The sequence below is a fragment of the Psittacula echo genome, assembly GCF_963264785.1.
Source record: "Psittacula echo genome assembly, chromosome: 16".
Taxonomy (NCBI): Eukaryota; Metazoa; Chordata; class Aves; order Psittaciformes; family Psittacidae; genus Psittacula; species Psittacula echo.
In genome coordinates this window covers 9829026-9843633 of record NC_137752.1, presented here as the reverse complement: position 1 = coordinate 9843633, position 14608 = coordinate 9829026, and the positions used below count along the sequence as shown (strand labels likewise).

The 14608-nt window shown below is 54.3% G+C and overlaps 1 protein-coding gene across 1 annotated transcript in view; it reads left to right on the top strand.

Annotated features, from left to right (window-relative positions):
* The window catches only part of ARRDC1 (arrestin domain containing 1), a gene marked incomplete at both ends in the record, with an annotated part of 35518 nt that overhangs the window by 3399 nt on the left and 17511 nt on the right, over positions 1–14608 (top strand). The window contains one exon of the mRNA XM_080630613.1: positions 13265–13375. Coding sequence (XP_080486739.1) covers positions 13265–13375 — 111 coding nt within the window. The remainder of the gene's footprint in view (positions 1–13264; positions 13376–14608) is intronic.

Below are 14608 nucleotides of genomic sequence, written 5' to 3'. Positions count from 1 at the left end.
CCGGGTACATCATTCCCTCTGCAGAGCAGAGTGCCAGTGAATCCTGATTCCCTTCTCTCATCTTCAATGTAGTAAATATCACTTCTCATGTGGAGAACTGAGAGAGCTGGTGGTGACAAGGGGGTTGAAAAGCAGGTGACTCAAATCCTAAGGCGTGAGCCCAAAGTAAAAGATTACCTCTGTTTCCCTAGAAGGGCAGTAGGGAGAAGTTTGGGATTGGTTCACATGCACGGTGGGTCTGATGTGTGTGTAACCTGTGCCCTTCCTGAGGGGAAGAGGTGGCACCAAAGGACTTTGTTGGCCACAATCCTCTCTACCACTTGACTTGATACAGAGGAAAACATTGTTCCAGCAGAAGGGCTGTGGCTCAGGCTGCTGGGGAAAGCGATGGTGAAGGGATGGATTCGGTCCCTGTTAGCAGGCTGAAGCTTGCTCTGTTCCAGGTCAGAAGTTTGCCTTCTGTAAAGGTGGGTTTGACGTTGCTGTGCGCATCTGGACATCACTGGGGCAGGAGGGACCCCACAGCTGTCTCTGCTCGGAGTGCTGCATGGCAAGGTAGCGGTGCCTGCAGTGCAGAGCTGATCAGGGCCCAAAGGGGTCAGCAGGCAGGAGCAGATCTAAAGCTGTTCCTATCCCTGGGAACACTAGCAGTGCCTGGTGAGGTCCTCCAGCCGTCTGGCATTCCCTGGCAGCGGCGGGTGCCGGGATGAGGCTGGTGCTGATGCACAGGAATGCTCATGTATTCTGCAGCATCTCATGGGCAGGCTGGATGGCTTCTGCTGCAGGGGAAGTGGATTAACTTTCTTTTCTCATTGTCTGGAGCGAGACAGCAGGGAGCTGTGTGGCCAAGTCTGTCTGAGGCTGGGGAACAAAAGAGGGATTCCTGCTCTCCTGGCTGGCTTGCTGCTAGAGCTCCAAGTCCTCTGGAGTCAATAACTAATCACGAGATTGTTTTGTGTCTCCTGTCTCTGCAGTGTGTGCCTCTCTCTGCTGCTCCCCCACTTGTACACCACTTGTGCTCATCCAAAAACCTCTTGTTTGCTGCTTTCTGTGGCCAGGAGACATGCTGCGGCCTCACATCTCTTGTTTAACACAATGGGAGAACAAGTGGAGCAGAGTTCTGTCTGTCTGATTTGCTTCCAAGTGTGACAAATGGGGTGTGAGTGCTTATCCCTTCCCTGGAGCAGCGCAGAGCTGTTGAAGACGTAGGTTGTCTTTCAGGGCTGGAGTCAGGTAGGCAGCAGGGAGGCTCCTTGGCTGGAAGGATGAAGTCTGTGTGTTCCCATCCCTCTTCTCTGGAGGCAAGTCCCCATCCCCTAGCATGGCCCCACAGGCAGGGCTGGGTGAGCTGGAGCAGCCAGGGAAGGTGATGGTTGGGGCAGCCCCTCTGCCAAGGGAGGTGTGGGTGCATGGATGGGCATGTCCTGCTCTGGTGTGTCAGGGAATGCCTATTGCTGAAAGTCATTCTTGGGAAAGAGGAGGAAGTACATCTGTAAAAGACATGTAGCTGTCACTTGACTTGGTGAAGTCTTGGCCAGGAAGAGTAGGATGGACATGGAGACTGTCCTCTGCTGTCTGGAGAAGAGAATGCTCAGGCTCTTCCAAGAGAAGAAGATCAGTGGGTGAGTTGGGTTGTGCTCCAAGGCTGCTATGGGCAGCCTCTGTAAGAAGGTGCTCTGCCTGGCATTGGGGCAGGTCTTTCTCCTCCTGCTCAGGGCAGCTGCTCCTGGGTCAGCCTGGCAAGCACACCAAGGGCTGGGTTTTAGTTTGGTGCCTCTTTTCTTGAGGGCTGATTGCCCAGATAACCAACCTACCGCCTTTAGGCTACTGTTGTGACCTCTGAAGTCTGGCAGTAGGGATTGCTGTGGAAGTTAATTACCTCTTTGTGCTGCTCTTAAAACCTGTCACTCTTCAAATCTCTTGTGTAGAAGAGCAGACTGCTTAGGAGAGGAGAAAATGAGAAAGGACCAGAGTGCTGCCAGTCAGCAGGATTTTTCCCTTATGCACGGTTGTTCCTGTGTGTACTCTGAGTCCCTGGGTCATGTCCAGGATCTGATACAGGAGGTGAAATGGCTTCAGACCACAGAGATGGGCAGGCTTCTGTCTCCTCGTGATGGCTTTCGGAGAGCAACTCTACAAGCCCAAATTCCTCCTGATGGCCAGTTAAAATGAGCCGATGGGGTGCCAGTGTCAAGTGGAGAGCATATGGGGTGTCCTGAGGTGAGGGTGGATGCTGCTTTTGACCCCCTTGGCAAAATGAGGGTGTCAGGCTGAGTGCCAGCCTAGGATTGTTTGGAGACCTAGTTTGAAAACACCCTAACCTCTGAGCACCTTAATCTTGATTAAAAACCAGATCTTACCAGATATCTGCAGCAAAAAGGCTGTTTCCAAGAAGCATGAATCATTTCTGGAGCACTAATGCTTGTAACTTCCAATCCTTTGTTCTTGCTGAGGAGCTGTGCTCTCGGTTGTTCCGGCTCCAGCAGCTCTGGCCAGAGGTAACAGCTTGTTGTCCATCCCTCCTGAGCTGAATCCCAAATGCTTCCTGCAGTAAGACTTCAAGAAAATTGGCTCGGAAGGCAACATTCCAGGGAGGAAAGCTCAGTGTGTAGGTATCGGGTGGTGCTGCTTTGATGGGGAGTGTCAACATGCGACTCAGTGTCAGGCCCAGGAGTTTAGCTCTTGGTCCCAAATGCTTCATTTTCTACCTGCTCAGACCTCTGCAGGTGTCCAGCCTGACCATGAAGAGTGTCTTGTAGTACTCCTAGCATAGCAGGGATTCGTTATCTATCTGCTGCTCTGGTTATAACAAGAACATAAGTTGTCTTTCCAAACTGATGATCTTGCTATAAATAGAGAATCCAGCTGCTTGTATTGAATGGCATCAGAGAAAATCATAGGAGCAGCTCTAATGCAGAATGGATTCTAGCTGCTTTCTCTGAAGATGCTGGGGCAGAGGGGTTTCTTGACAACTGAGACGTGTGAAAGCAACACTTGAGAGCTCGATGTGGCATGTGACATCTTCAGTGGAGAGCAAGTGAGGGGATGTGGCTGGGTTTTCCCATTGTGCTGTCCCACACTGCACCTCCTGCCTCCCCACTGGAGAACCTGGTACGCAGACTAAAAGAGGAGTCACTAAATGCAGGGTGGTTTTACTGCTTATAAATAAAGCTCCTAAGGAAAAGGCACTTGAAACATCCCCTGCTAGGAGGGGCGAGCTGGCTCTGGGCTCGTGCTTGGGGGCTGCAGCAGCATTAAATCATTTGGAGGTGTCTCAGCAAATTCTAGCTGCTGACTTGCGAGTTCAGCGCTGGGATTAGAGTACCAGGGTGATGGGCCTCAGTGCAGCTATGCACAGTTGCTTGTCCTCTGTGCTCTTGTGTCCTCCCCTCATATGTAGGCTCTGACCCCTCACATCAGAACTGTTGTTTCCAGAATGCTTGAGCACTCCTGAACGTGCTGCTTTAGTCCTTGGTGCGTTGGAGGCAGAGGCTCGCCCAGGGCACCTGGTTATGGCCGTACTGTATGTGCCCCAGACACATGTGGTGGGGGGATGTCCAGCCTGTAACACACCTTTTCCTGGACATTTGGGTGCTGAGCTGACCTGGGGAGTGCTCAAGGCCACTTTGGATGGGCTTGGAGCAAGCTGCTCTAGTGGAAGGTGTCCCTGCCCATGGCAGGGGTTGGAGCTGGGTGAGCTTTAAGGTCCCTTCCAACCCAACCCATTCTATGAGTATCTTGTGATTCCTCTCTGAGGACAAGCAGTGGGTGCTGGGGAGTTCATGCCCAGGAGGGGCTGGGGGAGCATCACTCCCTTTCCAGAGCATCTGCAGGGCTGGCTGTTGCTGAGGAGACCGGGAGCGCTGTGTCAGGTTGTGTTGTGGATGGCAGTGAGGATCTGCCAACGCGAGCATCGGCCAGCAGGACTTAACTCCCAGACAAGGGTATCCGAGAGTCCCAGAAGAAAATGAGCCTGACTCAGTCCCGCAGCAGTGCCTGGCCCACAGGAGCCCTGGTATTACAGTAAGCCTGTTAAGCATGAATTTCCAGAACTCTTTGAAGCCTTTATTTAGAGAGAGCCTGAAAAGGGAGTAGGCTCTGGTGAATCAACCTCTTTGTGGTTAAGCAGAGAAACCTGATCAGTCGCTGTTTATCTGCCTGCAGTAGGGGTGATGCTCCTGCAGAGGGGCTGTCGGGGCCGGGGGCAGAGCCCGCTGAACCTGCTCCGGTGTGTGGGAAGAGCGGAGCGGAGCTGTTGGAGGTCACAAGCAGAGCAGAGGTGTTCCCAGCACAGCAGAGAGCTCAAGCTGCCCCTCAGTCGTGGCTTCTTGTGCCAGCGAGGTGGGAGGAGGCTCTGCACTTGCTGGGAAAGAGCAATCCAGTTTGTTAATAGGTTTAAAGGGGCAGTTTGTTACAGTGAGGACTGGTCTGACAGCACCCAGTGACCTGCAGCGCTGTATGGTCGGCTGCGGTGCGGTTTCTTGCCTGGTTCTTCCTTTTTTAACCACCCAAGTCAAGTGTACTGGAATATCTCCACTGCTGAGGCCTGAAGTATTGCTAAGTGCAGGGTGGAAACCTATTTTAGTATGGACGAGCTATAAAAAACAAGGTTCCTCTCCTGTTTGAGTGATGCTGAAGGGTGGCTGTGGTCCCTGGCTGGCTGCAGTGCTGAGTGCTGGCAGGTCCTGGTGTCTGTCAGCATTCCTGTGTGCCGGGGCGAGTGGCTGGCTCTGCTGCACTTGCCTGGCTGCATTTGGGCATCTGGACTTGCATTCCCCTCCCACAGAGCTCTTCTAGGAACCAAACACTGCAGATGAAGATGTTGAGTGCCTATGGATGTACAGCCTTGTTCTGCTTTGAAGAGAATGACTTGCTTAAATTCAGGTTGCCCAAGGCTCACAAAAGTGAGTTTAAGTTGCCCAGGTCCCCTGAGAAGGATGGCAGGAAATTAGGATCTGTCTTGTTAAGGGGTTGTGAGTAAAACTCTCCTGGACCTCACTGAGATCCTAAATACAAGATGTTTCTGTACCAAGCTGGCAGCATCTGCTGCTTTGCACTTGAGAGCACCGGGAGCTGAGAGCTGCTGGGGCCAGTGTGGGACTCTTGCTGCAAGCTCTGATGGGAGCTTGGTCCCATCTGTACTGGAGAGTAACTGGCAGAGAGAGGCAGATCTCACACTCACTAGGACTGTCTCCATGCCAGCCACCCACCTCAGCTGCACTGCCAGCACTCAGCCTCTTCTGATACCCGTCCCTCTGAGTATCACAGGAGAAAACACAGAATCCCAGCCTGGTTTGTGCTGGCAGGGACCTTAAAGCTCCTCCAGCTCCAACCCCTGCCACGGGCAGGGACACCTTCCACTGGAGCAGCTTGCTCCAAGCCCCTGCGTCCAACCTGGCCTTGAACACTGCCAGGGATGGGGCAGCCACAGCTTCTCTGGGCACCCTGGGCCAGCGCCTCAGCACCCTCCCAGGGAAGAGCTTCTGCCTAAGAGCTCATCTCAGTCTCCCCTCTGGCAGGTTCAAGCCATTCCCCTTGGCCTGTCCCTACAGGCCCTTGTCCCAAGCCCCTCTCCAGGTTTCCTGCAGCCCCTTTAGGCACTGGAGCTGCTCTCAGGTCTCCCCTTCAGGAGCCTTCTCTTCTCCAGGCTGAACCAGCCCAACATCAATCTGAAGCTAAAAAAAACCCCAAACCCAGCCAAACTCACCCTTTTTTTGTAAAAGGCAGCTCTGGAGAAAGGGGATGATGCTGGGTCAGCCCTTTTGGAGCATGTTTGGTGAGCAGAGAGGGGGTTGTGGCATCAGCAGCATGGTGGGGGCTGGGATGAAGGACTGGATGGGTGCAGCCCATCACGATGCCCTGCATGTGGATGCTGCCTCATTCCCTGCCTGTTGCTAAGGAGCTGCGGTTGCCTTTGGCAGCAGGAGTGGCAGTTCCAAGGCACAGGCTTTGTGGCATGTGGCTGTCCCCCTCCCACAGCCCCTGTGGCCTTGTTCACTGGTGGGTGTTGCACCTCCAGCCTGACACGAGCAGAGCCGGGCTTGTTAAACACGCTCAGCCTGGGATTTCATTCCACATGTTTGAGGTGACCCCTGCCTCTGAGGGCAGCCACTGTTCTATCAGCACACTGCGATGAAACACCGGGATGCTATAAATAAACCTGCCAGCTCTACAAGGGAGAAAAGCTTCCAGTTTAAACAGGACCTTGCTCTGAAGAGGAGCCCCAGAGCCTGCTTTCTTCTCCTGGGATGTGTGTTGACCCCTGATTTTGGGGAGAAAACGGAAAATGTACGTTTCCTTGTTAGTCTCAGCTTGATGGAAGAAAGTGGTTGCAGAGGGGCAGGATCAGCCTGCCTGGGAATGGCCTCAGAGACAATTTGCTGCTGTGCTTTTGTACAGACTTCTGTATCTGCTAGAAGAACATCCTCCACGTGTCGATACTGCCTACATGGATGTGCCCTCCCCATGCTGGTGTGGACTCTGGCTAACATAACTCATGTGTAGCCAAAATAATGGCTGTGGGTCTCTTTGTCCCTGTGGCAGAGCTGGCACTGCCTTGTTGCTGCTACAGGTGGAGTTTCTACACACTGTGTCCAGCCTTCCTGCAGCATGGGGCTGTGTTGGGTGGGTCTGGGCTTCCTGCAGGCTGTGTGGGGCTGGGTCCTCCGGCTTAGCCTGACAGCAGGCAAATACAGCCCTGTCCCATAGCCAGGGAGAACAGGCACTTGGGGTGCTCAGGATGGGTGTTGCTGGGCTTGGGCTTGCTTTGTTGGAAGGTCAGGGCTAGGAAGGGACCGTCTCTTCCATTGTGTGAGTGATTCTTCTTGCAGGGTGCAGAGGGCCAGTGCAAACCTAGGGAAGGAATGGCTGAGCATCTCTTGCTGCTGGACACTAAATGATGCTAAAGCTTGTGCATTGCAGAGGGGTGCTCCTGAGCCCCAGCTGGGCTTGTGCATGGCAACGGCATTGCCCATGGGCAGCAGCACAGGGGCACAGACCGGTCAAGCTGTAGCAGCGAGGCACTGGTGGTTCACTGGAGCCTGTCCGCAGGCTCTCAGCAGAGCTGTATTGGGGTGACTTGTGTGAGGGACTGCGGGAGCTGGGACGTCCCCCCGGGTCACGGGGAGCAGCAGCCAAGCCCTGGTGTGCAGGAGGCTGCTGCTAGGCTGGGAGATGTGCTCAGTGTGTGTCAGCTCCAGACAAGTCACCTCTGGGGGCCCAGCTACAGGCTTGGCTTTGAGTTGAGATGGAAAGCGTGAACTACTCCTCTCGACAGCTCCTCTCCTTCCACACTAGAGGCTGAGCGCCCTCCCTGCCCCTGTGCTGGGCTCTTGGGAGGGAAGAGGATAAAATCCTCCCCAGACAATCCTTAACCTTGCACTGAACCCTCCGCTGCCTCCAGCAGTCGGTGTAAGCTCTGCTCTTGCCTCACTGGCTCGTGACTGTTTGTGTCTCAGGAGCTGGCAGGATGGCCCCAGAAGGATGGGGACAGCTGAGAGTTAATTAGGAGCTGTTGGTTTAATTGGCAGTGTCACAGTATTAGTATTATTAGTATTATTAAGTAGCATCAGAGTATTCGTGCGTGAGGGCTGGGCACTGAGGGAGTAGCAGATCTTGGGAGCTTCCAGCCTTCCTGCTTAGCAGACATGAGCCCTGTGTGTCTGAGGTGGTGCTGGTGTGTTTCTGTGTAAGGGCCATCAGTACAAAGGCCTCATCCTGCCCCTCTGTGGGGTTTTGGCTTCCTCAGCATCCACTTCTCATGGAGCTTTTCTAGGAATCCCCCAGTCTCCACAATTGGTTGTGAGTAACTCCCTCTGTCTATGGGCTTTCCCTTTTCCCAGCACCATCTCTGGTCCTGCTTCGCTGGCTCTGTGTGTAACCCCGAACACATCATCTTCATCACACCGAGGGCAGGGACTTCCCCGGGCCAGGAGCTCTCAGGGTGTACCAAAAGGTGTGATCTCTGAAGCCAGGTTTCACGCCAGGGTGCAGCTGCGGTGCTGTGTGCTCAGCTGGCTCCTGCTGCTGCTGTGCCATTGCTCTGTGAAGGGCAGGGCCCCAGGACCATGCAGTGGGCACTGGCTGGGGCTGTGGGCAATCTGTCACCCTTCTCCTGGGACGGTTTCTGGACCCTGGGATATGCAGGGCCAGGGCAGGGAAATGCATCCTGTTCCCAGCTCATGGGGTGCTGAGTCCCTGCAGCTCTGGGCATACAGACAGCAGCTTGAGGCACTCTAATTACATTGTGGTGATCCTGCCTGCCCCAGCTCTGATGGACAGGGAGGAGGAAGGGGGGCTCTGGCTTCCTGTGGCTGGTTTCTATGGAGGTAAGTCTCCGATGCACATTCACTTGTCTCCCCAGCACTTTCTCCCCTGTGCTCCCTCATTATCTGTTCCAGGTGAGCACATGTTTTCCAAAGCACCTCTCAGGTCCACAGGTACCTCTGAGCCCATTGGGAATACACATCCCGGTCCTGCAGGAGGTCATGGCACAGGAAAAGGGTGGCTTTGTGCCATCCCCCTCATCCCATGCTCGTGGTGCTGGATCTTCTGTGTCCAACAGACACGGCTGAGGCCACGTACGAGTGGGCTTCAGCTTGTGAAACCCCAGGGCTGGCTGCAAGTGCTGGTCCAGAGCTCAGCACCAGCTCTTCGGCTGTCCTTGCAGTGGAAGGGCAATCATAGGATGGTTTGGGTTGGAAAGGACCTTAAGACCATCCAGTTCCACCCCCCTGCCATGGGCAGGGACACCTCACACTAGAATGACAGGTTGGTCCGTTTGTCCTGTGTAAACTGCTGCTCAGTGCAGCAACCACCACCCTCGACTTCTGCTGCTTCCCCTCCTCACCCCAGAACCCCCAAACCAACGAGGCTGGTGGTGTCTCCTTCCCTCTTCCACTGCCTGTTGCCTGTCCCTGCTGCAGTGGGGGTGTGTTGTAGATGGGACTTGAAGCTGGACAGGGCTGGCCCTGCTGCCCCTTTCACTGTGCTGGTGAGACTCTGCTTGCTCAGCACATGGCTGGGTTTTGGAAGCAGGGATGTGCACATCCAGCAGCTGCTTTCCTCATGCCCAAGCTGCAATTCCAGTTCTCCCGAGGAGGGCATCTCACTGGGTCACCAGCAACGGTAACTTGAGGTCGAAGACTGCTCTTCTCAAGTCACCTCGGAAGGCGGCAGACATGCCCAGCTCCTGGCATCTCTATTTTTACTTTGTGCAGAGATGGATATGTCTCAACTGTCTCCTTTTATTTCCAGCATATGGCACGTAGTACGTTGCTAAGGATGTATCTGGCTGGATGTGAAGCTGCCCACTTCCCAAATCCCTGGGTGACTGCAGGGGAGAAGGCTCTTGTCTTCTGCAGGGCTTCATAACTCGTTTCTTCTCTGCTTGCTGCTCTTTGCCTCCTCCCTCCACTTCCCTTCTCTGTATTTATTCAGAGCAGCCTGGGTACACAGGGAGCAGGAGCATGGTAACCTGGGCACTGGTAGCACTGGATTCCAGAGACACTTAGGGGTTTCTGTTAACTGAAACCGGCCTGTTCTTATTTGCTTTGTCTGCAGCTTGGCACAGAGGTTTCCTTGGGAAGGCTCAGGCTGTGCATTCTGCTTCCTGACAGTGGTGCTGAGAAGCTTTGCCCCTCAGGTGGCTCCAGTTGCAGCTCTGGTGGTGCTGGTTTCCCAGAGCTGTCCCACTGACCCTGTTTTTAGCTTGCAGCTGCCCCAGCTCCACATGCTTGAGCTGTTGCCATCAGCTGCCCCCATCCCTCCTCCTGCCTGTGGGCAGGAGCCCATACAGATTGCAGGGAGAGTCCCCAGTATCTTCCTCTGCCTGTGGGATGCTTCTGGATTTCATGGTGAGGCTGCTCCAAAACCTGGTTAGGGGTAAGAGAAATCACAGAATCCCAGCCTGGTTTGTGTTGGAAATGACCTCAAAGCTCCTCCAGCTCCAACCCCTGCCACGGGCAGGGACACCTTCCACTGGAGCAGCTTGCTCCAAGCCCCTGTGTCCAACCTGGCCTTGAACACTGCCAGGGATGGGGCAGCCACAGCTTCTCTGGGCACCCTGGGCCAGCGCCTCAGCACCCTCACAGGGAAGAGCTTCTGCCTAAGAGCTCATCTCAGTCTCCCCTCTGGCAGGTTCAAGCCATTCCCCTTGGCCTGTCCCTACAGGCCCTTGTCCCAAGCCCCTCTCCAGGTTTCCTGCAGCCCCTTTAGGCACTGGAGCTGCTCTCAGGTCTCCCCTTCAGGAGCCTTCTCTTCTCCAGGCTGACCCAGCCCCGCTCTCAGCCTGCTGGTCTGACCTGTGGAACCTGGCACCTCTGAAGATAACCTGGAGGAACAAGAGCTCTGTAGCTGCCAGGCTTTCCTGCTTGGCTTGCTCTGTGGTTGTGGCGATGAAATGTGGGGGCTTTCAGGTTGCCCTGGATCTGCTGTCCCCCTGCTTTTCCCACCCTGGGGGGAGCTGGGGATCTGCTGCCTTCTCCAGGAGCCTGTGGGATGAGCTGTGGGGTGATCCCTGTATCCAGTCACAGCCCCTCTCTCAGCCACGGGGCAACGCATACGTTGCCCACCCAGTTTCTCCCCCAGTGAGGTGCAAGAAGTTCATGTTTCTGAAATAGATTGGAGAAGATGCTCCATAGCAAATCGTCTGCCACCTGAACTCCGAGGCTTGTCCTATACCTAGTGACTCGGTGTGCCTGGTAACGCTACACTGGGAGCTCTGGAGAGCATAAAGGGGAGGGTTTCTCCATTGCTGTGAAATTGCCTTCAAGCTTTTCAGCTTGAGATGTTGCTGTCTGGGTCTTTGGTTGTCCTCATGCATCTGGAATGGCAGTCCCAGGGTCTATGATGGTCAGGAATGTCACTGGAGAGGGCTGCAGGACTGGGACCCCCAAGAGCCCCAGACCTCTCCTCCCTCCAGGACCTGTCCCTCTTCCATAGGCACAGGCTGGCTGCGACCACACCAATTTGGGATGCTGGTAGTTGAGAAGCTCTGGAGCTGACAGCTCATGTGCCTGTGATGGATACTCCTTAGCTACATGCAGCGAGACCTTGAGACACAGTTAAGTGCAGCCCTGATGCTGCTTACGGGGGTTCCACCATCACAACAGGGACCACCAGGCAAAGGCTGGCTCTGCACGTGCCACTGCAAACCCACTGCCTTTGCTCGCTGAGTCTGCTGCGGGAAGGGAGATGGTCTCTAACATGTATGTGCCTGAACATTCCTCCCACCTGCCTCCCAGGAGCAGGAATGCCTCAGCACCGCAATGCAGCAAGCTCAAACTCAAGACCATCATCCCTGTATCTGGGCGTTGCAACAGATGGTGGTGATCTATAAACTCCTGTGGTGAAGGGAGCCTGAGGGGGAGCCTGTTGCTCCTGAAGGATGTGAATGTTCTGTGGATGTTCTCCAGTTCTTGGTTGGGTTTTTCTGTGTGAAAATGTGGGAGTGGAGCAGTTGAGTCTGGGCTTGATTTGGCTTAAGCCATCCAAGTTCTGGGCTAACTTGAAGTGGGACAGGCTTGTTGTGAATCCAGAGATGCGGCAGTGTGTCTGAGGTGGAAACACGTGGTCTGGTACCAATGTGTGGGTACCATTCCCTCCTCCTTCTGGTGCTGAAGGCCCTGAGTGGTTTTGGCTCTGCCATCTGGCAAAAGAGAGGGTTGGATGTGCCAGACCTGCAGGGGGGTTTGGGGTAATGGTTTGCTTCCAGAGGGGACCGGTGTCTGCTCAGACCATGTGCTGTTTTGTGGGCAGCTCCAGCTGGAGGCCACGCTCCCCTGGAAGTGCCTTGGAAGTGGCAATGCTCATCCCAGACACATGCAGGTGAGCTGCTGAGTCAGCGTTGCTGCTCTGTTGCTGTGTGTTAATGCGAGTTGGCATTTGGAGCTGTTTATCCGTTGCCCTTGAGTATAAAACAGCCCTTTGACTGCAACAGGCTCTGGTGTTCAGAGTCATGATCAGGCTGGGAAGGTACAGATCTGATGGGGGGAGGCTGTTCCTCATTGTGGGATGAGAGACTTCGAGCCCTGAGGAGCTCGTTTCACCTGACTGCATGCAGCAAAGCACCAGTAGGGCACTGGGGTAAGGACTGTCCATTCCCTCTGCAGAGAGGCCTGGGTTTGGGTTTCTTTGCACCCTGTCCTGAGTCAGTGTGGGGAGCAAGGTCATACCAGCCAGGCAGGAGCTCTAGAGAGCTATTGAGGTGGTTGTGTGCAGCATCACACAGCCCTTGGTGTCTGGGCAGGCGCATGGCTGAGGAGGCGTGGGGAAGGGGAGAGCTCTGAAGCCAACATGAATTGGCCTCCTGCCTCCCAGGGAGATGCTTCCTGTGAGACACGGCTTGGATAGAGGGGAGCAGATGGGTGAAACAGGAGAAGAGTCTGTCTGGTGGTTCCTGCCAGCAGAAGCAGTCACACAGCAAATCCAGTGAGGGAGTTCTGTGGGATCCATTGAAGCTGCTGCAGAACGTGGTGGCAATCAGGACAGGAGATGTTCAGCTGGGACAAAGCTGAAGGCCCGGTTTGTGCTGTGATCGGTCCATCTGCATCCTCCCTGCATGGGGGCAGGCTATGCATCGTCTACTGTGAAACAGGGCCAGTCCATCACATTTGTCTCTGGTCCAGTGTTAACATCAGAGCTTGATTTCAACCTGCTGTGAATTGGCCAAGACTAACTGAAAATGTACTGTGGGTACCTCTTCTGAAAGCCATTTTGCAGGGTGGGCTCTGAGGTGGCTTTCCCAAGGCTAGGCACAAACATAGCTCAGATTTACCCTCCTTGCTTTGGGATCATCAGATGGCATCTCAGGTGCTTCCAGACCTTGCAGTGTGGCTTTGCTGTGGGCCCTGAGTCTCTAACAGGAGGAAGAAGCCACTGAAAGTGGCCACAAAAGTCTTTGCTGTCAGCCTGAGTGCTGAGGCTGATGTGCATGTGGCTTCCTCTGGAAGCAAACTAGAGAGAGGGTTGTACCTTGGAGAGCTGGAATCACTGCTGCCAAGGGTTTCACAGTGCAAGGAGGCCAGGACTTAAGGTGATAACATCTGGGAATAGCACTGGAGTAGCAGGGAGCGTGCAATAGTGTTGAGCGTAAGGGGAAAACATGCTTCTGAAATGAAATGAAAACATGACTCGATTCCTGTGCTCTGTTTTTGCACCTTGTGTGTATTTCATGAGGCCCTGCTCCTGCACAAGTACCTGAAGCAAGGCTGAACCTGAGGTTTTGCTTTGTCCCAGAGCTTACATGTGTGGTTTCTCTCCACAGCCATCAAGGTGAGCTGCGTTGGATCCTGTGGGGTATCTAACAAGATCAATGACACAGCATGGACTGTGGAGGAGCAGTACTTTAACAGCACGCTGTCTCTGGCAGACAAAGGTAAGGTCCACAGCGACGTGATGGAGATCTGTGATTCCGAGATGCTCAACAGGAACGAGCTGCTAAGATTTCAGCATCTTTGCGTGTGCAGTACCCCTTCACAGGCTGCCTTGAACTGTGCACAGAGGATGGGAGCCAATATTAGAGATGAGAATAGCTTAGAAGGAGCTGTCAGAGAAGCCCTGAGTAGCTGCAGAACTTGGCAGCCACCCCGCAAACACTGCTTGCGTGCTCTGGCCCCTGCTCTGCCTGAAATGGAGCTGCCAGCAGTGACTTCTCCACTGTTTCAAGGCCTTGTGGGCTCACTCTGCTCTGCTTTCTATGTGTGTTGGCTGTGGTGGTCACAGAACACTGATCAGAGCTGGTCAGCAGAACCCACTTGCAGGCCAGGAGTAGTTTGCACTGAAAGAGAGGTGGAGCTGTTGCTTGTCATCCAAGAGACATGGCAGGAATAGCCTAGGACAAGCTACCCCCATGAGGCGAGATGCCCAGAGATAGCAGTGGGGTTGTGTTATTCTGTGGGGTAAAGTGACACCAGCAGCCTCTGGGGACTCTGGGCTGGGATGAATGCTGTCTTTCTGCTGGTAAATAGGTCAGCTCACCACAAATAATTCATGCTGTGCTCTGGCTCCTGTTGAAATCAAGACAGGCCAGTGTTCACCTGCCAAAGGCAGTGGATGTAGCAGTAACTGAACCATGGCAAAAGCCCAGGGTGGCAGGAGCTCAGCCCTCCAATGCTGGTTTATCTCATAACAGGAAATGGGTAAACCTGAAGTGGCAGTTCCTGCTAGCTCAGCAGTTTTCCAAGCAGAGCTTTAGCATTGAGGGGAGACTGACCTCATCCTCACAGCAACTGGCAGGAGCACTGCTTGCTCCCAGGCCTGGGGAAGGGAGACAGCCCTGTGCCTGGCTCATAGCCCAGGGGCTGCAGTTGGAGGTGAACTACCAGGGAGGGCAGTGAGAAACGTTCCTGCCTGGGTTTGGATGTGGTGCTGAGCACAGGCAGGGAGCCCAGCTATGAATGTCAGGGCAGCAAAGTCCCAGAGGATATAAGGTGCTGCAGGCCACTGAGCTGAGGTGGGAGCTGCAGGCTATGAATGATTGTGGTGTTCTGGAGAGGTTTACACCTGCAACTGCACTGAAAAACCCACCTCCCAACTTTTGTTTCCAGTATTTAAAGATCCAAGGGAGAGCTGTGATGCTGTGGTTGGTTCTGGGCTGGTAAAGCTGAGC